Source organism: Marmota monax, unplaced genomic scaffold (assembly GCF_021218885.2).
Source record: "Marmota monax isolate L192 unplaced genomic scaffold, Marmota_monax_Labrador192_F-V1.1 WCK01_AAM20220418_F8-fsc00071, whole genome shotgun sequence".
Lineage (NCBI taxonomy): Eukaryota > Metazoa > Chordata > Mammalia > Rodentia > Sciuridae > Marmota > Marmota monax.
In genome coordinates, this window is record NW_026695217.1 from 4,756,875 (window position 1) to 4,782,454 (window position 25,580).

Genomic DNA, 25,580 nt, shown 5'->3' on the forward strand with positions numbered 1-25,580 from the left:
GGACAGGTAGTATATACAGTGTGGATTTGTTGGACAAAGGTAGGATTCACATCCTAGGTGATGTAGCAGGATGGCAAGAGATGCCATTACCCTACTCAGAATGGAATGAGATTTAAGACTTATGAATCTTTTGCTTCTGAAACTCCACGTATCAGACCACAGTTCAGCATGAGTAAGCAAAACCTTGGAAGGTAAAACCACCCATCAGGGAGTCCACTGCAGCATTTTCTAGAGCACTAAAAAAATTAGGGACATAATAGCTTTAAACTACATTGACCCATTATATGGTCACTACATTCAAACAAGTCATGACAGCCTTATTAAAAATAAATTCGGAGACTATTTTAAACACTTAATACTTACGTGCAGGTCTCTAGACAGTGTAACATTGCTCATGTCGATGGCTCGGGGGCTGTAACCATGGGCAGCATCTACAGAAACCTAGACCATTTATGTAAAAGAAAAAAATTGGCAAAGCCTCATTTAAAACCCTATGCAAAGAGTCTTAAATGATACTTTAAAATATAAGTCAAACAATGTTTTCCCAGATGAAAATATCAAATGTCTACACAAAATGATTTCACAACATATTTAATGCATTGAATTATATTTGAATGTCTGACAATTATTGATGATAAGGTATAATCTTATACCTTAGGGGCTGACAATCCCCAAATTTAACAGAATAAAAGGATTCTATTATTCTAATTCTCATTATAATTCCATTACTCTAATTCTAATTAGAATTCTATTATTCTAACTCTACCATTCTATTAAATTTGTACAATGAAGGAATGAATCAAAAATTCAGAAATGCTAGCTTATGCAAAGAGTCACTCTATTCCTGGGCTTCTTATAAAATCCTATTTAGTTGTGATGAAATTTACTCTTCCTCACCCAAGCAATAATGAACCAAAGGGGTTAAACAAATATCCTTATGGGCCAAATGTTAAGATAAAATATAATTCAATTTTTAATTACAAAAGTATACCACATGGTATTAAGTGGCTTATGACAATTCTCCAAAACCATAAGACTTCCTTAATTTCTAAATTTTAGCTATTTAAAAATGAAAACTGTCTCCTTGTCAGTTTTAAGAATGTTTCACCATCATCCTGTGTCCATGCTCCATTCCACCCAGTAGGTAGGAATGAGCTCTGAGTGCCACTTAGAAATCTGGAATTCCATCTTGATGTATTCCATGGTTGTACACATTCTCTTATTAGAAATGGATAAACAAATAACAAAGAAGTACACTGTAGCATAAATCCGTGCTTGTAAAATACAAATGAGGCTAATATATACTATAATTAGCACTGGGATCATAAGTGACATTCAGTCTCCTGGTGATTTCTGACCAAACCCTGGCATCTGTGCCTTCACCATGGATCAGAAGTCTCCAATAGGGAATGTGCCAATAACCACTAGACTACGATCCCACTTGTTTAGCTCAACCCAAGCAATCTGGGGTGCAATGTAAAATTGTATTCCTGTACTAGCTCTGTGTTTATTTCAGAAATATACGATTTTAAAGGAAATTGTATACTGATATTAAATGAACCCTGAATTTTGAAGGGCATCAATTCTGCTATTTACAGCACTCATGGGTTAGTCAAATAGTTATTTCTGCTCCGTTCAGAAAAGGGAATCATAAAAATTACAAATTCCACTCCAAAAGAACCCTCATGTCAGCAGTATTTCTAATTACTCCTTATTGGTTCACATCCTTTTCAATGATGACTAGTTCAAGCCTCGGTAGTTTTTAGTCTTCAAACCTTCAGTTATGTTTTGGATGAGTGTCCCCCCAAAGCTCCTATGTTAATGCAGATATATTCAGAGGTGAAATTGAAGCCAGACAGGCAGATAGGTAAGGGTCACATTCAGAGAATGAAGGAACTGAAATGTTAATTTCTTCAGAGCCTTTCCTTCACCCTTATCAAGTTAACCTGCCTCTGCTCCAACCTGTTGCTAAGGTAACCTGTGCCAGGAATTGCCCCTCCCTATAGGGAGTTGTTAATTATGCCTCTTCCTGCCCAGATCACTCCAACTTGGCCCCTCCAGCCCATCTGCTCACCTTTGGGCCATCCCACCTAAGCAGGAAGGAGAAAAAGGAAAGAGAGCAGGGGAACAAAGGAAGCTTAGGACATAAAAAGGCAAAACACTCTCCTTCTTGGGGTACCAGGATACCAGCTATGGCCCCCTTCTCCCTCCCAGGAGAAGACTATGTTACCCCTTTTGAAATAAACACTGCTTTATATTCTTGCCTCGGCATGCTTCTCTAATTACACTTCAGGAAGCAGGACTCATCTGATAACTGGTGATATCAAAATTACTGGATGGTGAGAGCTGTGACCTAATCAGTTCATCCTAGTTTAAATGGACTGACTGGGGGTGATTATACTAGGTTGGGTGTGGCTGGAAAAGGTAGGTTACGGGTGTAGGGGACCTGAAGGGTGCTTCTGCCCTATGGTCTCTTCTCTCCTTTCTGGTGGCCATGAATGAATGGAGCAGTGCTTCCTCCAGGAATGTTCAGCCTCACTTTGGGCCTAGAGCAAGGGACTTTCCACCCATGGACTAAGCTTCTGCAAATATGAGCCAAAAGAAACATTTTCTTCTAAGTTGTTCAGGTTGGGTGTTTTGGTTAGAGCAATGCAAAGTTGCCTAACACTCTCCCTCTTATTCTCATGATATTTAACTGATAAAGATACCTCTTACTTTGATGAAAAGAGAAAAAGAAGATTAAATGGGCATTAATAGCCTAAAACTCATTGCCTTTCACTTAAAAAATTACCTGTTAGATTATCATTACCTCCAGCTTTCAGCCCTTGCCATTGCCCCCTCACATGGGATCCTGAGACATGACAGCTTTCATATACTTTAGATTATAAAAAGACTTCCAATCTCACAGGTATAAATAATGGAAAATTTTGTATTTTATACCTAGAAAGAATCAGTATAAGGCTCTTTATAAATTTTATTAATAGAGATATCAAGACATTTTGTTTTTAAAAGTCTTCGTAGTATTTAATTTCCTCTTAGACCATGTTCCTTGTGTACCCTATATAACTGAAACATTCTTTTAGCTTTAGATTAAGTTCTTGAGGCCATTTTTAAAAATGAAAGCAAATATTTCTTTATTCAGGGACAGGGTTTTTTATGTTTTTTGTTACAAGTTTCTTTATTCACATACACAGAAATCAGAAGACTTTCCAGGTCTTATGTGATTTCCAGTGACCTGAAATAAGCACCCATCTTCAAATCAAGAGCTTCAACATTGAAAACCAATTGGCAGTAATGAAAATAACGGCAACTACTGAGAGAGTGAGGGGTACTCATCCATGAGTGGGCAAAACTCAGATTATTCCACTGAACTGTCAGAACATCTTTGAAAAGTGATATTTCTTTTTATTACTTTAAAATCAGAAAAAGAACCTGAATAAATAATTTAAAGCACTATATATGACACCATACCATGTAAAAAGTAAACGGTAGAATTAGGTTTAATTCTAAAGCACTTACAAAGTCCTTCCTATGGCCCCCAATGTCCTGAACTACCAAGCCCATGAGACTCTTGCGTGTGTCCACGTGCTGCTCACTGGGCCCCAACCTCACTGGCTTCCTCATCTCCCTCACACACATCAGGCCCCTCCCAAACTCCTTCCTCCAAATCCCTCCAGAGACCACTCTGGGGTCTTTATTCAACCATCTTTTTAAGGAGGTCAACCTTGAAAACTCCATAGTACAAACACAGCTTGCCCCAAACACCTTCCAACCTCGTCCTCAGCACACCCAGCCTGCTGTCCTGAATGCATTTTCTTCTTTCCCTGCTCCGCATCATACTCTAACATTGCTTCATCTGCCATTAAAACGTAAGTTCCACGAAGCAGAGAATTTTGATGTCGTGTTCATTGATTTGAGAATCCTAGAATAATGCCTGAAAACTAACGGGTATTTACAACTATTTCTTGGAGGAATGGGGGGATCACCCCTCCATGTTGGCCTGTTAGTTTTTGCTCTAGATGGAAAACACTTCCCTGAAATTTCACTCTCTTTCACTCTACATTTGTTTAAATAATTTTCATTTGTTTAAATAATTTCCATCCTATATATGTAATGCCAAAAAAAAAGTACAAGATAAGAAGTTGGAACACGTGGGTAAATAAGCAATTTCTACAATGTCCCCAAGATGGCCAGAAGGTCCTTTTGAGCCGATTGCAGTACTGGCTCACAAGAGGTGGACAAAAGTTTTGCAACCCCTCTCCGTAAACTTCTAATTCAGTCAGCTTCCATAGCCATTAAAGTAGGCTATCAAGTGTCTATGGCATCATTCATGCCCTCAATATGCAAATTACAGAACCCTGATTAAGTTTCCTGAAATCAGAATTCCCCTTCCAGTGGTAAAGGGGGCTAACAATGCTACTGATCTACCTAACAACAGGCAGAGGGGTGGGAGGGGAGGGGAGGAGAGGGGCAGGGGGTTAGAAATGATGGTGGAATGTGAAGGACATCATTACCCAAAGTACATGTATGAAGACACGAAATGGTGTGGATATACTTTGTACACAACCAGATATGAAGAATTTGTGCTCTAATGTGTGATATGAATTGTAATGCATTCCACTGTCATATAGAAATAAAAATAATACTAAAAAAAGTTGTGGCTGACCTGTACTGCTATGTACATTCATTCTTAAAACTGTCATCAGCATCACAACAGGAACCCCTCAAACATCCTCTGAAAGCAGATGCTCTTTTCAGTTTTATTTTTTGGGGTGGGGGTGGGTACCAGGGATTGAGCTCAGGGACCCTCTACCACTGAGCCACATCCCCAGCCCTATTTTGTATTTTATTTAGAGATAGAGTCTCACTGAGCTTAGAGCCTTGCTTTTGCTGAGGCTGGCTCTGAACTCTCAATGTCCTGTCTCAGCCTCCAAGCAGCTGGGATCACAGGCATGCGCCACTGCACCAGCTCAGTTCATTTTAAAGGTGAGAACACCAAAGCATAGAGAGGTTGAGCATTTTGCCTGAGGTCACACAGCCAGCTACTCAATGGCGAGAAGTGGGCCTGGCCAGGTCTATCCAAGTTCATCACAGACTTCTTGTGCTTCCTAGAGCCCCTGGTGGGTGAAGCAACCTGGGAATATCAGGCTCCAGAATCGATGGACACATGAAAAGTAGGTAAGATACGCTTTTATGGTCTTCACCCACATGGTATGAACCTAAGAGAATTTCATGTAAAATATGCTCAAGTCTGAATTTCATTTATTTAAAAGCATTTTTCAAATATGCTTTTAGTACCCTCATTTTATTTATTCAAAAATAAAACAATTAGTAATATAAAGCAATATTTTGTGTAAACCAAAATCATATCAGTCCAAGGAGTCAGGAAAGGGACAATGAATGACAGGTTTAGCTCCCAAAAGAAGCAAAGGGCCAGATATGAAGGGTGCAGGGAGCCTTATGACCATCTTAATACCTGGTACCTGGTTCCCACTGCTTTTCCAGGCCTGGCTCTGCCTGCAGCATGACCCCAGAGCTGGAGTCCTGTGAGGCCGGTGAGTCCCAAAGTCACAGCCCAAGTCTGGCTCTGCCTGTCAGCTCTGCCTGTCATACCTTCCCTTGCAGCAGGACAGGGCACCCTCTGGGGTCTGGACCTGGGTCCCCACTGTCCCCTAAGAACCAGCCCTCCATCTTCTGGCTGGATGAGAACAAAGCTCCACAAGCAGCTCCACTCTATGCCTCCCACACCAGCCAGGAAATCATGGCTCCATGAAAAACTCCAGTACTCGACTCACAATCTGGCCTCACTTCAAACAAAAAGGAAAGCAATATCGTCTTTTTCTATCTAATTTTGTTGGTCTTCAGAACACTCAAATTATTTATTTTAAAGACAATAATTAAATAAAAGATTAAAATTCCTATTGCTGTTATTATTTTGAGTCAGCATCTCTCTCTGTTGCCCAGGCTGACCTTGAACTCCCGGGCCCCAGTGATCCTCCTGCTTTAGCTGACACCACAGGTGTGTCCCATGGCATAAGCTTAACATTTTTTTTCTCAAAGTAACTTATTTTAAAATGCCTCGTCACTGTGACTCTTACCTGGCTTGTCTGAGAAATGCGACGAGTCCGGTTGTAAAGGGCCATACTGTCTCCCTCCCGGGTCCTTTCAATTCTCCAACCCCAAGCCAACATAGTCTTCAAAGATTCTTTGATTGGCCATCGATAAATTTCTTTTTCCTAGAGAAAAAAAAATGATATTATTATGAACTGAAATGGAAATGTAAAATATTTAGTGTATACTTCTGAACAGACTGCACCTTTAAAAAACTTGATTAGCGTAGTTTACTTAAATATAAAATCAGAAAGTTAAAGTTGTACAGGGCGGAGCATGAGCAAAATCTAGTCGGATCCCTGTGGAAGAGGGGTCCTGGCTCCTGGCGTAGCACAGCAGTCTGTCTCCTCGGGTTCCCCTGCTCCTGAGCCCTCAGAGACTAGAGAGGGGACACAGGAAGGGTGAAGAAGAGGCTGTGGTCCTCTGAACAGAGGCGGGACCCCCTGCATCACCTGCCAGGCCACAGAGTCCTCTGTGCTCATTGGTCACACACGCCTTTTCCCTTGCAGCAGAAACAGACTCGAGGACTCCACGTAAGAAGCACATTAAACACCACTTTATCACTCATCACCAAGAAAGGCTGAAGCACAGACTATTTAGTTCTAGAGTTCTCAAAAATATGGGAGAGAATTAAAAAGCAGAACAGAAATGAAAAATATTAAGAGACAAGATAATAAGCAATGAAATACAGACCCAAAATGAGATTGGAGAGCAAACAATAAAATATAAGAAGATAAAAAATGGGACCTTTGAATAAAGGTAAAAGCTTAAGCGTAAAATAAAGAGGGTATCTCAATAGGAAAAAAACACAACAAAGACAAAAATTCCCACAAATTAAAACTTTATAAACTTAAAAACCTCACCTTTTCAGATAAGAGTTTATATGGCTTCATCAATGGCTGCACCTTAGAAGAATCCGAATATATTTCTCCATAAATCCATCCATTTGCCAACTATAAAAATAAAAACACCAAAACCTGTTTTACGTGTATGATTTTAGACAATGCAGGTGTGCGCGTGTTTGAGAGTGTACTGGACCAAGTGTAAAATGAACCAAGATGAGAATTAAGGTTTGTATCTAGCATAAGTCCTATAAAGATTTCCAACTTAATGCTATTTTCGGTCATCATTTCAAACAAGTTTTCTTGTCAGAGATTGAAACATCTGTCTTCCTTAAAGAGACACAGGTCTGTGATTGTACCAATAATAAGCAGTCCCCTAGGAGGAGGCTTCTGGGATGCATACCATGACAACATTTATCCTGACACATCTTGGGACCCCACCTTTGGCACGTGCCCATGAAATGCTCATTTTTTAAATTATTTTTTTTAGTTGTAATTGGAAACAATAACTTTATTTTTACTTATTTTTACGTGGTGCTGAGGATCAAACCCAGCACCTCGCATGTGCTAGGCAAGCACTCTACCCAGCCCCCAAGAAATACTCATTTTAAATGGGAAAACTAGAGCATGCATCTTAGGAGGTTCACAGGACAGTGCTGTCTGTTTTTCCCCACTCCTATATTCCAAAGTTTTTCACCAGATCCATCCCACATTCTTCCACCCATCTGGACACATCAGCACCTCCCTACATCAGCTGGAACCAGACTGCAAGGGACTGCATCCTGCATGCTCCTGGCTATCATTATTCCACCCACATGGTGTTGACAGAGTCATTATGTAAAAATGGCCCTGACTTACCTCATCAATCAGTGAACTAATGAATAGTCACACATTTATCATACAAACAAACAAAAAGTGCTTCTTTGAGTGGGAAAAGGATTGGCTGGCCAGAGGGAAGCTTCACACTGTCACCAGATGACCCAGCATCCTGGGAACCCCCTGCTGCTTTTCATTCACCAAATCTGCATGTGGACATTTTAGATTCTTGAACCTTCTGAACTCTCTGACAAGTCTGAGAGTCTTTTTCAAGTTTAAACTAAATTAATCCTCATGTATAACCTTTCCTTTAGAACACACTTGATTAGTGGCAAGAATCTCACAGATTGCGACTGCTTTTCTTTTCTCAATTGGGTTGTTTTCTTGAAAATACAAAACAAGTGTCATCTGGTCAGTTTAATCTACTTTTAGTGAATTACAGATTTATTTGATAGTAGGAAACACAATGGTGGACTTGAAGGGATAAACTATTACTGAATCTTTTTTTTACTGGTTGTTCAAAACATTACAAAGCTCTTGACATATCATATTTCATACATTAGATTCAAGTGGGTTATGAACTCCCATTTTTACCCCAAATACAGATTGCAGGAAAAAAAAAAAACAAGGAGAGAAATGAATTACAGTGGATGGGGTAGAGAGAGAAGATGGGAGGGGAGGGGAGGGGGGGATAGTAGAGGATAGGAAAGGTAGCAGAGTACAACAGTTACTATTACTGAATCTTGATGAAAAATTTTTATGATTTTTGATCTAAAATGACACTACATATAAAACCAAGATGGATTTCGAACTTGGCGCCTCCAATTCTCCCTGAAGTCCTTGGTGATTACTACCTTTAACCTCCACAAACAATATGTATTTAGAATTATACTCATGATTTTATTAAGATCTTTTTGGAATCTTAAACTTGTATTTTTTATGAACACAAATATTCTCTGTACATTATAACTGTGTTAACGTGGCAGAACTAGCTAAATATTACACTAGCAAATTGAAATTTGATGTTCTTGCCTAAATTATTTTTGGGGGGTGCTACTGGGGATTGAACCCATGGACACTTTACCCAGCCCTTTTTACTTTTTATTTTGAGACAGGGCCTCATTAAGTTGCTGATTCTGGCCTTGAACTTGTGATCCTCCCACCTCAGCCCCCTGAGTGCTGGGATTACAGGCGCATGCCACTATGCCCGGCATTCTTATCTAATTTAGAAAAAGTTCTCCCTTTGAAAGAGAAAGTGGTCAGGCCAGGCATGTCAGAGCATGACTATTAGGAACAACAGCAGCCTGGACCAGAAGGTAGCGTGTAGAGAGCCGTCTGTGAGCGTGTGTGTGGACTCTGTTGCCAGTGCAGCCTAGTGAATAGGATAAACTGGTGTCTGGGAACTTCCAGTGGACATTCATTTGTTTGACTTCCCAGAGACATTGTGAATTCCTATTCTGCTCTGCCATGTCCCACACAGCACTGGAGACGAAGTGACCTGCTATAGCTGCACAGCCCCTCTGAGATGGGTATGACCTGCCAAGATGCCAGTCAACCTGCTGACTATAAGACATGATGAAACAAGACTCCACCCTTGAAACCTTACCCCTGCCTTTGAAGTACCCCCTTAAGTAAACCATGGGAGCAATTGTTTGGCTCCAGCTTCTGTGTGGGCTGGACCTATCAGGAGCTCCCCTTTTGAAACTATCTTTTTGACTTTGTCTTTTCTTCTTCACTAATTATTCTGGACTTTAATTTCTCAGGTGGCTTGTTTATACCCTCTTTGGCAGGAAGAAGAACCCCCAAATTAGGCACTGGCCACCTCCCCATAGTAGTGCTCCAACTTTTACCTTGTCCATTGACCATTTGTCGTGGGAATGCTCTGCGTATTTGTTAATGAAGTATTCCAACTTCTCAGGAATTGTAATACTATGAGAAAAATAAAGAAAAAAGCTTGATTATCAAAGAATTTATAGGGAATCATTTATAATTTACAATTTACAAATGCTTAGATCCTATTCAATGCATAAAGGTTAAAGACAGTTTTTAACAAAATATCATATTTTTCAGAACAGTAAGAGAAAAGTCAAGCAGATGATGTTCCATCTGCTCATCTTAAGTTGATACATCTTTTATTATGTTAATATAACAAATTAGGTGTAATAAAATATGCATGATATTAAATAACACATACTCAAAAATGAAGACAATAGATTATATGAAAAAGAAAACAAACCCTATGTCAAGATATGGCTAGACTCAACAAGCTTAAGACACACTTGTCACCCATAGTCTTTGAAGCCACTCTCTCTGACTTGTCTCCTCTGCAACAATTGTAAATGGAGAAAAGATTGCTGAAATTGAACCTGTTAGAGTTTTAATTTAACCCAACAAGTGATGTGACAACACTTTTAAATATTAAAGATCTACAGAAAATATTATAGGTGTTACTGATATTGACCACAGGGAAAAGTAACCAACTCCTGCTTTATGGCTTTGATAACACTCATTCCTGACTCCTTCTGTTTAAATACACATATAATGCCTTGTACAGATGTCAAGCACATCCAATTGATGACCAAGTCCGACTTGGGAATAACAAATACATTTATGAATGAAAAAATAAATATATGTATAATTCCATTCGTTAATGAATGTAACATATTAAAGCAATTAATTTTTAGAGTTCTAAATAAAACCTAGAATAATAAGACAATTTCCATTCTTTTCCAGAAAAGTAATAAGTTAGTAGCTAACATACATGAACTTAAGAAGCAATGTATAAAAATCACAAGCAATTATCTCTATCATGATGTAGACCTGTATTTGCTAAGAAGTCCCCAAAGGATCAAGACTAGGTTAATTAATATACGTGCCCAACACTTGTTAATTAATTGGATTTAATTAACAAACACTAAAACCATGACAATGTTACTTTAAATCCTGAATTATACAGTATGTTAACAAACCACAAACTTACCCAGGTAGAAATATGAACCTGTGATGTTTGATTACTTACTTTGGAAGAGATACAAAGAATCAGTCGTATAAGCCAGATACTGGGTAGACTCTTTCCCCACAGAACTGTCATCAAATACCACGCACACAAATTTAAAGCATTGACTGACTAATGGCTTATCACTTGGGCTGAAATTTTGATTTGGTTGTGGAGGCTAAACTCTACAGCCTGGGAGTTGCCTAGAAGTTGAATTTCCAAGCAAATTCAGAAGCAGGGCACAGAACTACCAAGTAACTGCCCTGCCAAACCGATCTTGCTGAGCCATGGTGGAATCAATAAGATCTTATAGCAGGGAGAGTCCTTGCAAACAGGGATCCAGGGTTCCACTTAGAGAAGGGGAAAGACAAAGTTCTGAGACTTGGGACACTTGAGGATCCAAGCTTCCTGTCATAGAACAATTCATGTAGTTAATCACACATAAAGAGTTTTGTCATGTTGATTGATGTTTTTGGTTAAGGTTGTCAAGCTATATTCTAACTGCATGCTAAATCTTCCACTAAAAAAACACATCTTATTTGATATTTCCATCCATCTTATGATGTGTTTTATAATGCTAAACATTGGCCACTCGCCCTAACCTTGGGTGATGGAGTGTGGGGTGGAGCAATTCCCTGACTCTCACAGAGACAGCTTTGTAGCACATGTTGGGTTCACTGCAACTACAAGATGCCAGAGAGGGGTTGACTGTAGTTACTGATAAACATCTTGGGTCACTTTTCAACTAAAAATAGAGCTCATATGCTTTCTTGACTCTCACCATCACAGATACTAGCACCTGGTTATATTCATGGACTCCTCATTATGTTAAGAGTATCCCAGAAGGCACATATTATGTATTTCTGATATTGGTATAATCACCATTATTACTCCTATCATTTGATAAATGAAAGGGACTCCTATTAAAAGGATACTAATTCAAAGGGGGCATGTATTAAAGAAAGTTCACTTCAGTACCTTATTCAATTTCAGACTTCACACATCATTTACAATAAAAATCTGCTGCAATAGAAAGAGTCCATACTTGGAGGTATCAACAGGTTGTGGGTTAAAGTTCCCTTCAGAATCCATGGATGACTGTTTTTCCATCATACTGACATAGTTTGACTCCATGTAGTCTGGAGGTAAAGCTCCTGCGACTGCACTCAGGCAAGGCAGTGCCAGCTTGAAAAGTTCTTGTTCATATTTCTAGGAATAAAAGGAGGGCCAAAAATTTACCAAGAGACTTCATAGGAAAAGCCATCAGCATGATCACTGTGACAAAGATGACTCAGGAGAAGATCTAAACCGCCTAGGCTAACCCCACTCCATGAGAATTCTCTCCAGCGAACGGAACACAGTGACATGAGAAGTGGCAGCCAAGTGTTCAGCCACCAGCTGAAGGAACACAGTCTCTGCTCCTTGAAAGTGCATTCTCCCGAGGTAAAATGACATAAGCCTGAATATTCTAAATTTATCACCTCTTTTCAACATGAATGTGGGATTTCAGTCCACAGAGACTGCATTCCTAGCAGTCAGTTATGGATTACTGCTGCACTATTTTACAATGATCATATATGAAATCATATAAAGGCCACCACTCCAGAGAGTGAAAAATTTACTGCTCCCTGTTGCATTTCAAAGGGATAAAAAATATAATCCGAACTGGGGAAATAGTTCTACAGAAATGTATGTAATAAAAATTTCTGGGAAGATGTATTTTTCTATTGGTTACAAAATTAGTTAAAACTTGTAGTTGTGAATTTTTTAAAAAAATCAAAAATAATCAAAATATTTCATTTAGAATTTCCAATTTTAAATTGATATTGTAAATGTTTCTAGGAATACTGAAACATTATTTTAGAAGGGCTCTCAGACTACCAATGGAAACTCAGTGGAAAAAAAGCATCACGAATAGCCACCAAATGTAATCACAGATAAACTTTTCCCTACTACACAGCACATTTGCTGTTAGGCTGCTCTGTTCACTCATGGTACCGACCAGAATTCAAGCAGATTTTGATTAAACATGAGCCTACTACAACATAATCAACATAAACTGCACTCTCAGTGTGTCACAAGTTTGAAAATGAGGGGAAAAAAAAAATCAGTGTAAGTCTGATAGTATAGCCATTATTCCGCTGGAAATACTATCTTCTCAGAAACCTACAGCTTTTTATCGTTTTATCAACACAAATAAATCCACTAAACATTAAATTACCTTTTGAGACAGGGCATCAAAAATGCCCCAGAACAACTTCCTTGATAAGTGAAGCTCCTCTTCGGAGGCAGCACCAAAGCTGCCCCAGCCCCCGGGCAAGCAGTAGTACTTCCAGCATCTCTCGTAGTGATTGGTCAGCAGCTGCAGGGAAGCCAGTCCAGAGGCAGTGAGCTGTCACCCTCTCTGACCCCATCTCCCTTCTAGTGGCATTTTAAGGCTACTCAACAAGGTCAACTGATCAACCCCATAAGTCCCTTTGGAGAACACAATCGCTGCATCTCTTCAAACTTAACACTGGTCACACTATGAGGACCGAACGTTCCATTTACAGATGACTGTATCTTCAACGGAATTCTTTATGAGGTTGTCTGAATACTAGTAAGTAAGCTTTCAAATCTATTCTACTTGGATTATTTCTTTGGTTGTAGATGTTATTTATTACCTTTCTGGTTTTGCACATATGTGAAAGACAAAAATAGACTTTTATTTGGTAGATTTTTGGAAAGACGTTTTCTTCATCTAAACTTGCCAATTTATAGAATGGTCTGTATGTATCAACTATAGCTATTTGGGTTCTCTTTTTCTAATTTTTTTGTTTGTTTGGGGGGTTTTTGTTTTTTGTTTTGTTTTGGTTTTGTACCGGGATTGAACCACATCTCCAGCCCTTTTTAATTTTTTTTTTTTTTTGAGAGACAGTATCTTGCTATGTTGCTAAGGCTGGACTCGAAGTCATGATCTTTCTCTTTCAGCCTCCCAAGTGGCTGGGATTACAGGCGTGTGACACTGCTTCTGGCTAAGATTATTATTGTTAAAGCCAACATATCCCTTACTATTGAAATATTTCTTCTCATTTTCTAACAGGTGTCAAGGGGTCCATCTCAAGCCTGCTGCTTGACCAGTGGCAGCTGATTTCAAAACTGACATGCTCTTCCCCTTCTTTTATCCTACTCCTTCACCCTTCGAGAAATAAGATTATCCTTATTCCATTTCTAGGCCAAGCTATCTGTCCTTTGGACCACTGACCACAGGAATAAAGAAATCCAGACTTTGGGACTGGCACCAGCGAATCTCTCTTTGGAGGCTACCACTTGGATGTGAACGATGACTCCTGTCATGCACACCTGGAATTCAGCCATCGTGCCCTCTGTTGAAAAGCCCACTGCTCCACCTGGCAGCGAGGATTACAGCCTCTGGGACAGGAGTCTCCTGTGTGTTCTCCTTTGCTATAAAATCAATAGATATTCTTCTCCTTTTCCCTAAAACCTGTACTTGTTATTGGATTGGCTTTGGGGATAAGGACAAAACTTTTAGTATCAAAGTCTCCCTTTCCATCATATCTAATTTGTTTAGATATAAGTATCTACAACTAAGGTTTATTACATGAAAGTAAGTTACTTTGTATCTTTTATCAGCTATCTTTCAGCTTATTTGCAATAAGAAAGGTTTTCTTGACAAGGTCTACTCTACATGACAGAAACTATAAAAATGAGATTTTGAGCAAGGATATTTTTTACTTAATTAATCTACCTAGATTTATTATCCCAAAATCAATTATCATAGATGAAATTGTTTGTGCTAAATATCCAGGGGTCCTTAGTGTACCAGATTAAATAATAAAAGACTCATACATGTCCCTAACCTTCTCTACAGTTCTGTTCCTGAGTGGCTCCAGGGAAAGACAGACACCTGCTAGATGTTACTCAGAGTGGTCACCTGGAAAAGTACATCTCTTTACCATATAATCTTGATACACAGAGACTCTCCTGAGTCTAGATTATTGTACTAAAGGACAGAAAAATTTTCAGAAAGTTGGTAGAACAGAATGGGACCTGATCATGTATTGTCAGTGACTTTTCTATACCATGTGACAAACTGTACACACACACACACACACGTTATCTTCCAACCCTGTAAAATGATATATGGACCTGCTGTATGATTACCAACTTAGAAAAGGTCGTTAGTGAAGTCTATTGATTATCTCTGGAGGCTCCTAGTGATACTCTAGGCTAGGCCTATGACCATGCCTTCCCACCTAAGAGTATCTTGGCTTATCTTTTCCTTGTGTCCTTTTCCCCACTGCATTTCATGAGAACCAATGTTCAGAATCCTATGACCTTTATTGATTATTTCAGGCTGATGTGCACACTTCTATAACTTATTTAGCCATTTCATCAATTGGGAGAAATTTCCCAGCATCAAAGCTCAAACAGGCTAACAATGGGAAACAAAATCAAAGGCATAAGCAATCAAATAACCACACACTCACCTTGAGAGGCATCTTTGCATGTTCATTTAATAAAGGGACATCGAACACCAATCTTCTCAGCAAGTGCTGCATCATAGAAGGCCTCAACTGGCTGTTGGAACAAAAAGAATTTTAATAATGGGCACAAATAAGTTTAAACTCAGTAGCCAATTCATTAGACCAAACCTTTTAACCAAGAACCTCCACCTATGTCCCCCTTCAGATGGCATCATTAGGTGTTCTGACCCTCACACTAGCCAACAGTGACTCTGAGAGTGAGGGGGGCTGACAACCACTACTGCCTAGTGACGTATAGCGGCACATCCTAGTAACACATGGCTCCGTGTACATTTGAACTACTGCACTGCAGATGTGCAAAGCACAGCACACAAATCATGCCCCATGTGTGACACCGATGACAGTGACAAATGTTCTTCTACTGGTTTTGTGTGTACAAGGCTTTCCCCTATTATCTTAGAGTGCACCTCGTCTACTTCATGTCAGCAGGAAGGTGATGGAACAGCGTGGCATGTTGTGCTGGCAACTGTCTCAGGGACTGGGTCTCTTGACCGCATCAGGAGGCCGCACTGGGCGACAGGCCTACAACATTCTAGGCTAGTGCAAGTACGCTCTTCACACGGCACGGGATCCACAGCAAGGCACTGCTAAGGATGCATCCCAGTCACTGTGCAAGGCCTGACCATAGTCCAGCCTAGGTAGGTTGCATTTCCAGCTCAGCTCCAGATCTGAAGACCACCCCTCGCTGCTACAGGAGATGCTGCTCTTCCTTCCCTCCCTTCCCAGCCACACAACTGCAGCCTACAGAAAGAGGGTGTTCAGGAACAAACCACTGAGGAAAAAACCACTGAGACAGCAACTCAACGGTGGCAGAGGGAGAAAGAACCAATGAGCAGTGATCAGCCCTGTCTTGGCCGACACCAAGTGCCCCACTTTGCTTCCTGGTTAGAAAGACCCTGTGAGGAATGGGAAATAGCCTTGCCAACTATTCTTCTAACACAGGATTGATATCTAGAATATAAAAAGAACTCAAACAATACCAAAATATTAAATAACCCAATTGATAAATGGGCAAGTGAATTAAACACACACTTCTCAAAAGAAGAAATACAAAAGCCCAACAAATACATGAAAAATGTTCAACATCTTTAGCAATCAGAGCAATGCAAATCAAAACTACACTGAGATTTCTTCTCACACCAGTTGTAATGGCAGTAATCAAGACTACAACAATAATAACTGCTGGAGAAGATATGGAGAAAAATAAACACTTTTACACTTTGGGGATTGTAAATTAGTATAACCACTATGGAAATCAGTTTGGAGGCTCCTCAAAAGACTAGACATAGAACCGCCACACGACCCAGCAATACCACTCCTCGGTATTTACCCCGAAGAATTAAAGTCATCATAGCACAGTGATCCATGCATATCATGCATACCAATGTTTACAGCAGCACAGTTCACAACAGCCAAACCATGGAACCAGCCTAGGGGTCCATCAGTGAACAAATGGATAAAGAAAAAATGGTATAAATATACAATGGAGTTTTGTTCAATCATAAAGAAAAGTGAAATTGTGTCATTTGCGGGAAGATGGATGAGACTAGGGTCCATTATGTTAAGCAAACTAAATCAAAGCAAAAGGTTGAGGGTCATGTTTTTCCTCATGTGTGAAAGATAAAAAGGAAAAAGGAAAAGAAAGTGGGAGGGAGGCGTCTCATGAAAACCAAAGGGAGATGAGTAGAGGAAAGAGACTAAGGCATGGGAGGTGAGGAGGGAGGAAGGAAGGGCTGGGGAGTGATACTGTCCAAATTATATTATTATTGTGTATTGTGTGCACATATCAATATGTAACAACAAACACCATCAGTAAATACGACTATAATGCACTAATTAGAAAAAAATAAGAAAAGAAAAACCCTGTGTGATTGGTATCTTGAGCTCATCCTACAGAATAAAGGAAGAAGGAAGTTAGTTTTAAATGAATGGAGTCAGCCGCCCACTTACCCACAGATGGAGAGCAAGCACACTTCTATGGAGTCCCGCTGAGCTTTGGTGAGCGAGCAGCCCTTAGAGAGCCTATACACGGTATGCAGCAATGAGTCAATGAGGGATGCGTGGTGCTCTGTCCCAGCAAAGAGGGGAGCACACCTTGTCAGCAAAGGCAAGACGGCTGTGCAAAGGTACCGATTGAGGGCCAAGGCCATGTCTGTTGCACTCAGAGCAGCCTGAAAGGGAAGCAGAGAGCACACAGCCATTTGTGCTTTCTATCAGGAGACACTTTTCAAAGGAATCCACAAATTGACCCTTCACTGTCTGGAAATGGCTACATCATGAAAACAGAAATGCACTCAAGTGGATCTTTAAATATGATTCACATGATCTTTGTCACTAAAACCAATCAACTATCAATTGATACATAGATACAAATGAATGAAACAATATCCATCTTCTCCAAAACCTAGAAGGTCCAGGTTCTATCACAGAACATCCGCATGGCCTCAGACATGAGCACTTTCCTGGGCTAGGGAGGAGAAAGGAAGCTCATTCTCATTCAGACCTTTTATTCAGAGTCCTTTTGAATTCTATTTATTAATAGTATTCATATTTCTGTATCCATCAGCATCGATAACCAAAGCTTATCTTCTGTTCAGGGCAGAATGTCACGTGAACACTCAAGAAAGAAAAAGAAAATTTCCTTTTCATTTTATGATTCCACAGGCATATATATATAGCCCTTCCCACATGGAAGGGCTATTGTCAATTTGAAGTCCAGCTTCCCCCCAAATCAAGATGACCCATTTAATTGATTAAATAAATAAAAGGTATACTAGGGTAACATTTACAACTTCAGCTGATTCCACCATGTTTAGAGAGAGATGCATTTATACTGGTAACATCAGGTCCTCCACGTGGGGCGTATGATATTCAGGACAGATTTTAGCCAAACTGCACCTCAGCAAATGAAGACATCAGGCTGCTGTTATAACTAGTGAGACTCAACAATGCCCATTAAATCCTCTTAACACTTTGTTTCCATTGAGAAGCATAACTGGGCCAGTTTAGAGGTTAGTACTCAACAGAGGTCAACAGGAGCCACTGTGACCTTCCCCAAAGTCGGATTATGTGAACCTCTTAGGAGTCCCACAGCACTAATCAAAATTTCTATGACACTCTCTAGGCTATTCAGTGAATCCTTTGTAGACATAGTCTATTTTGTTTTGTTCACTTAATGCTTCCTAAAACATAAAACAGGCATGCAGCAAACTCTTTGGCAATGAGAGAGTGAGAGCATCTATAAGGCAGCAGCTGCACAGCCCCGAGGGAGTCAGCCAATGCTCCAGGACATACCGTGTCTAGAGAAGCAGCAGCCCGGAGATCTGGCAGAAAGCCAACCTCAAGAAGGTGGAGGAGGAAATCTTGCACCTCAATCCCATAGACCCTGTCAAGGAACAAAACCATGGCTGCCTTGTGATCTGGGCAAAACCCCGCAGACATGTCAGGTTCCACCACATTCCCATCTAAAAGAGAGAAGGCGACACGCGGGTGTCAATGGCTGGGAGGCTCATGTTTTAAGTAAAGTTAGCAATGAAACAGTTCCCTGATCTACTGTCCTCAAGTAGGCATGCAACGACCAAGGGAACAGGCAGTACAATCAAAGCCTGGAGTCAGGGAAACATCACTTGGGTTCCCGTTTGCTAAGTGCATGCTCAGTAAAGACAGCCCTATGCTAGAGATGAGGAGGGAATGGAAGACATCTGTGAGCCCCTTGGAAAACCCAGAAAAGCTGAAATATAAAACAGGCTTTCCACTCTTGCCAAGGACAGACTTTAAAACATCAATAAAGCTTAGTGACCCCTGTGTGATCGTTTTGGCACACCTATGTTGCTGTGGCTTAGAATAATCACCAAAGGATAAATCAACACCATGAAACCAGCATGACTGCCATGAGGTGAGTGCCATTAGTCCCTGCAGCAACAACCTCATTTAGAACCCTGAGCTGCATGGCTCCCGCTGTCCACGGTCACTGGTGATGCCCACCCATAGGAGCGACTCCTGTAGGTGCACAGGTTGGGGACCACTCTATGCGCAATTATGAGACGGTGTGCCAGTTAAAATACTGGAAAGCTAATCTGCTTCCTGTATGACCCTATAGTAATTATGCCACCCTGGTGCACTGTAAGATTCTGGAAATAATATCACAGGGTTTGGAACAGGGAAGCAAGGTTGAAGGAAGAAGAGTTCAGGGGAAGACCACGCAAGACCAGAACCATTCTGAAAGGATAAAATTAAACTTTTTTTCCTGTTTTCACTTGTGAATGATGAATGAATTTTATATTTGGATCAGAAAAATGAACAAATAATGTTTTAAAGGAAATTAAAGAACAATACTGAACAGCTTCCACTCCTTATAATGGTACTAATCCCTAATACAACTACTACTTTCCTTGCCTTGGAAACACAATAGCTCTTACTGGTGCAGTTTCAGATATGAAGCTGACAATGCCACCAGCATGATCACACACCACTTCCAGTCCAACTACCAGGCTGGAATGCGCTCCTATAACAGGAGATGAAAGCTGACCTTCAGGGAAGGTAAGCACTTGTCCAATGTTGTACTCTTAGTAATTAGCAGAGTTACAACCAAAGCCCATTTAACCTTCAGTTTACATCTGCATACTTTCACTTTCAAATAAACATCTATATAAAATTCTGGTTTGATTTGCCTAAAAATCACATTATGGGTAATTTAAATTTAAATAGGATTCTACTGTTTACAGAGAGTTGTGCCTAAAGGAGAAAAGGAGCCACTCAGTGATCCTAATGAAAGTCTTGCCTTCCAGACTCTTCCTCAAGTAGACATTCAGCTCAATGAACCCCACAGCTACACCTCCTGGGGCTCCAAGTGCATGGATTTGTATCTCCTGCTGTTTTGTTTTCACCATTTCCCCAAACACACTGTGATAATAGTGTGATTCTCACACTTGGGGAGCATCTGACCTGGAAGGAGGTGGGCCTGTGCGCTGGCTTCCCTGGGGCACCTGCTACACCTGAGCTCTTCATCCACCTCAAATTTATGGCCTCGGAGGGGCTGCCCAGACCTGCTGGGCCAAGAGCTGCAGGTAGCAGGTTTGTCCATCAAGTCTTCTAGACTCCCCTTTTTTCATGATTATTCTGGGGCACACTCTGTTTCTAGAATGAACGGGATAGAAATGTTTGAGGAATACCTTAGCTAATACTAAGAGGTGAAGAAATCCTTAGACATAAACCTCACACACTAAGTACAGAACACAGAAGAACTGAAATTACTAATGCTTGGAGATGTATCAGAGCCCGCTGACTTGTCACTGAAACAGATGAGGGGACACTGATGGCTTAAGGTTTGCAGGGGAATGCGTGGGCACTGTGGCTTACAAATGTACAGGTCTCCAAAGAAGGTGAGAAAAGGAAAATGATCAGTGACCAATGGACTGCAGCTGTAAAATCAACTTCCACTGTGACTATGAGAGCTTTTTCTATATAAACCTCACACTGTACATCTATTAAGACAAACATGACTAACCAATAAGATTAGAGTGGGAAGAACAGTGACCCCAAAGCTCCCGGGGGTGGTGAAGGCAGGTGCCTGGAGAACACAGGAGGGAGGAGGCTGCAGGCCATGTGAAGGGTCCCGGTGCGCACTCACAACCCACCATAGTGACACCTGGTTCCTACCAACGCTATCATAAGGTTCAGCCCTCCCCCTCCCTGGCCACTGACTGTTCTTTGTCTTGTCAGTATCAGATCTGAGGCTTGCAATGTGGGGAAGGAAAAGATCTCTTATGAAAACCAATGAACACAATTTAGAAGTGCCAGGAAGGCAGGTGGGGACCATCTAGAGATGCAGGGAAGACACTGTCCCCCAGGTAGGAGCAGGTAAAGAAAGGGAACAATTTTGAGTCCCAGATTTCCCTACAGTTATAATGTGTGCAGATTCACAGTGACAGTTTGTGATTCCTGTAGGTGTGCAAGGTGAGCGCCGGGGAAGCTTCCCCACCTTACAACCTCATGGCGGACAAGCAAGGCGAACTCCCTCTGGCTGTACAGTGATTCCTCCCTCTGGTCTTGGGGCACCGACAGCCTGCCTTCTGTAGGGTGTAATCCATGAAAGGCAGATTATAGCTTGTGCTTCCTATATAATTACATTTTGTTCTAAAACTAAAAGTTTGGATAAAAAGTTATTTATGTGTAAATATTCCATGATATTTACTATTATGTGTAAATTATATATACCATGGTCTAAGCCAATGTTAGATCACACTAGAACCGTAGCTTTTATCTTCCCTGGGTGTTGAAACACACTGAAAATCTAAGAGGCTTAGGCCTACCTAGTCTCTCCTACCCATTACACATGAATACCTACCCACTGAAAACTGAGCAATAGTGGAGTTTCAGAAAAGTGAAAAGCAAAGCACAAATGGAGATCTAACCTATCTTTTAGATGTCTCAAATAATACCTGCAATCTTTCTAAAGTTTTCTCCTTCATCTTGAAAAGAACTCATTTCACAACACACAGGGAGTTTTTAAATCTCAAAGTCAAAAGCTTCGATCAGTGCTTTGAAAAGAGTAGCACTACAAGAAAGCGATCCTGAGAACTATGAGGAAGCATGAAGAAAGGAACCAAGGTCTGGAAGACAGAATGAGAGCCAAGCAGGGACGGGACACAGGAAGGGGAGGGGTGCCTGTGTCCTCTTCTCTGGAAAGCACCTGAGATGTCAGGTAAGAGAATGAGGATACCATTGGAAAGACAGTTGTTTAAAAACAATGAGAATGGAAAACATTTCATTAAAAAATACACGACACAGTTCTTTCTGTCTAAAGGAATCTCTAGTAAGGCAGCCAAGCTGTGACAACAGGAAGGGGATGCTGACACTGTCTTGCCAGGTCCTCCTGAGTCTCACAGAAGGGAAGGTGGCCTTACCTTTGGCGATTGTCGGCATCTGGAAAGCGATGCTAATGACTCCCACCAAGTCTCCCAGGGGAATCAGGGATCTCAGAATAGATCTGATTCTGATGGCTTCTCCCTTACCAGCATGAATCAACTGGGCAGGAAGAAAGACAAAGGGACATTAGAGTGAATTTGTGAAGTCGACACTATAGTTTTGTCTAGGAAACTTCTACGTATGGGCGTTGGGACATAAGGTAATTTTCTCTCAGGTATACGTGTAAAATTAGGCCTTTCTCAGAAACTGTTTGAGGTTTACAGAAAGGTGTCTCCTTGCTCTCAATTTTCACTTACTTCAGCGTATACCAAATTGTGTACACTATTCTTTAGGCTAACTGGCTTACCCATTAGAACCACAGTTTTTATTCTCTTTGGGTGTGAAAACACTCTGCAAGTCCAACAGGTCTAGGAATGCTTACCCTCCATTACATGTAAATATTTCCCCATAACATAATCAATAACATAAAGCAATAATCATTAACTGAATCACTAAACATACACTAACATTTAAGACTGAGTTAGCTTCCTTCTTATCTTAAGAAATTAATTGAACCTCCATCCATATTCCACCTGACTTTTCTCCAAGGTGAGGAGATGGTGGCCACAAATCCTAGGGGTCTCTTAGATTATCACTGGCTGGTAAAGTTCCCATAAGGGCAGTAGATCATGTCAGTGGAGAATCTCTCAGTCCATAGGGTCCCTGACCCAGGACAGGCATCTGCTTCCTGTACCACAGGGTGGGACCCTGAGCAGGATTTCTGACATTCAGGAGGACTACAGATGGCAAAGTCGAATTACTTTCAGAATCACTGATTGCTTATTAATTCATTCAGTGCCCCAAACCACAATTGTGACAACAGAACATTAATATGAATTCTCTTTGGTTCCTCTGATCTTTTTCATTGAGAAGGAAAAAAGAACAAGTATTGTAAGCATTAACTTTTTGCTTGTGATAACCTTGACAGATTCTGGTAGCCTTTGTTTAGTTTTGTTTTTTTGCAGTGCTGCAGATAGAACCCAGGCCCTCTCACATCCTAGACAAATGCTCTACCACTGAGCATTACACCCCAGCTTTGAGCAAATTTTTGATAATCTGTTCTCATTTACTAAAATTAAAAATATCCTTAGCACAACCTGTTTTTACAAAAATCAGATACAAGGTTCTAACATTCTAATATTTCTCTATCCTGTGATTCCTCTCTGCTCACAACAGAAGAGTACACCAAGTAAGTGTGAGCCTACAAGTGTGAAAGAGAGAGAAAACCAAAACCAAACCAAAGAGATGCCAAGAGCAGCAGAGAAAAGTGCTGTACCAGCAAGCCCCTCTGCTTGGTGTGCATCCAGTTTAAAAGTGAACCTGCAGTTCTGAACCCTTCTGCCCCAGTCCTGGTCAGTATAGTTCAAACTCTGGTTGTTCCCTTCACAGATCATGAAGGTAGTTTTTATTGCCCCTGGGTAGCATTTTTTTTAAAACACCAACAAGAAATTAAAACAGAATAAATTAAAATAAAGCAAAAAATAGCAGAATGTGTTCCAGAGTAAAAGTATTATTCCAAGAAGCTCTAATTTCAACTTGGACAGAAAGTTTTGGAGAATGCTCATCTCTGAGGGTCTGAATTCCACTTCCCTCACTGCAAGCACACCAGGAGCTATATATGGTACTAAGAAATCAACTCAATGGAAAGGTATTTCCTCTAAGAGTAAAGAAATGTGAGGTGAAAATGTACTCTTTCCTTCTTAAAACTGAGGGAGGGTCTCTGAATTTTCAGACATAGGAGTGACTAAATACTCTAGTAACTGAAATCTCATTACTAATTTTTACAGCCAACAGACATTTCCAACTAAACAAACTTAGCAATTAGGCTGCAGCCACTGCTCTCAGTGGGTATGGACATTATGGGTTTGGGGTTCTGTAGGGATCTTTACCAGCCATGGATGTCTTAATACAGATCAAGCAGGATTGCTGCTCCTGAATCCCCAGGCACTCACATGCATCTCAGGGGCACAGCGACCCAGGAGGTCAATCAAGGCTGCATAAAAGGTCATAATGGCATTCCCCATGTGGATGGTGTCATCTTCCTCCTCTTCTGTGTCACTTTCATGGGTTTTCCAAAAGAAACAGAAAGCAAACGGGGTAATTGACATTCACACTTATCATACATGTCTCAGAGGAAAGGCACCTGTGTGACAGCGCGTTCTTGTCCCTCTGAAACTTTTCATAGATATTCTAAATTTACAGGTTGACATTTTTAAAGGAAAATATCAATGAGTTAGGAGGTGAGATTCTACCGCCAAGAACACACCTGCAGGAATGTTAGTATTAATGTTCCTTCAAAAGGGAAAAGGAAGAATTGCTAGTTTGATGGATTCTGCTCAGTTTTAGTGGCAACATGATAAAAAAGAAAATAGCTGATGGAAGGACTGATCCTGAGCCCACTTTTTAAGTCGCACACACACAGAGATAGGAGGACAGAGGTGTCACACAAGGTAGCACATGCAAGCCACCCAGAACAGTGCTCAGTCCAAAGTGAGTACTTCAGAAACTTCGTTTCATGAACTCACCCACCTCTATGGTAATGGCCCTCCTCCTCACCTCCCCCAAATAACCTAGCATTCTCCCTCCCCATCTCTGTAAAGAAAATACTAATATTTCATTATTTTGATGAAGAGTCACAAATCTGGATGGCCCTGGAGGTTCCCAGTCCTCCACCTTGGTAACTCAGCAGAGGCTGCCTCAGCAGGAAGTGGCAGTATGCAGAGTGATGTGAGGCCTCTGCTCATACCTCATTCCTCATGTGCAAACATAGTGTGGTGCCCAGACCTCTGGGTACGTTATCTACTGTGAGAGAATCTTAGGGTTCCCTATTCCTCCACTGCTAATAAACATGCAGCATGGTGTAGGGGCGGATGCTCATTCCTGCTCTTGGAACATTTTCAGTCTGGAAATTCAGCCATGGTGTGAACAGCACATCTGTCCTTGGTCTGCATGTAGAAGAATATGGGTTTGCAGGACTGCATGCATGCTACCACACTTCTGCTTGAAAATCTGCCCATGAGCCGAGTGTTCGGTCTTACCACTGGGGCTATCAGTGTGAGTACATGAAGGAGGACATTTACCTCCACAATTTAAGAACATAAAGGCACAGATAAATAGCATGCCTGGATTACCTTCATCCATGCTGGAACCAAGTATTAGCACTGTCTATTGGGGAGAGATGTACGACAGGAACTACTTCCTAGCTGTGTCTCCAATACCTTGAGCAGCATTCCACTCATTAGAGTGACATCTTTTCTCTTTACCACCATATCCATTTGTTCCAGTTCCCACTCTCTTGTTAAA

The 25,580-nt window shown here is 40.8% G+C and overlaps 1 protein-coding gene across 5 annotated transcripts in view; it reads right to left on the minus strand.

The window, feature by feature from the left end:
- Ryr2 (ryanodine receptor 2) overlaps nucleotides 1-25,580 on the minus strand; it is a 596,528-nt gene that overhangs the window by 140,643 nt on the left and 430,305 nt on the right. For all 5 annotated transcript variants that reach the window (XM_058575026.1, XM_058575025.1, XM_058575027.1 and 2 more), the window contains exons 47-57: nucleotides 24,230-24,335; nucleotides 22,217-22,337; nucleotides 18,606-18,775; nucleotides 17,262-17,482; nucleotides 15,255-15,345; nucleotides 12,986-13,126; nucleotides 11,810-11,973; nucleotides 9,620-9,698; nucleotides 6,975-7,064; nucleotides 6,099-6,236; nucleotides 364-441 (exon numbers count right to left, since the gene is read on the minus strand). In XM_058575026.1, the coding sequence (XP_058431009.1) occupies nucleotides 364-441; nucleotides 6,099-6,236; nucleotides 6,975-7,064; nucleotides 9,620-9,698; nucleotides 11,810-11,973; nucleotides 12,986-13,126; nucleotides 15,255-15,345; nucleotides 17,262-17,482; nucleotides 18,606-18,775; nucleotides 22,217-22,337; nucleotides 24,230-24,335 (1,399 nt within the window). The remainder of the gene's footprint in view (nucleotides 1-363; nucleotides 442-6,098; nucleotides 6,237-6,974; nucleotides 7,065-9,619; nucleotides 9,699-11,809; nucleotides 11,974-12,985; nucleotides 13,127-15,254; nucleotides 15,346-17,261; nucleotides 17,483-18,605; nucleotides 18,776-22,216; nucleotides 22,338-24,229; nucleotides 24,336-25,580) is intronic.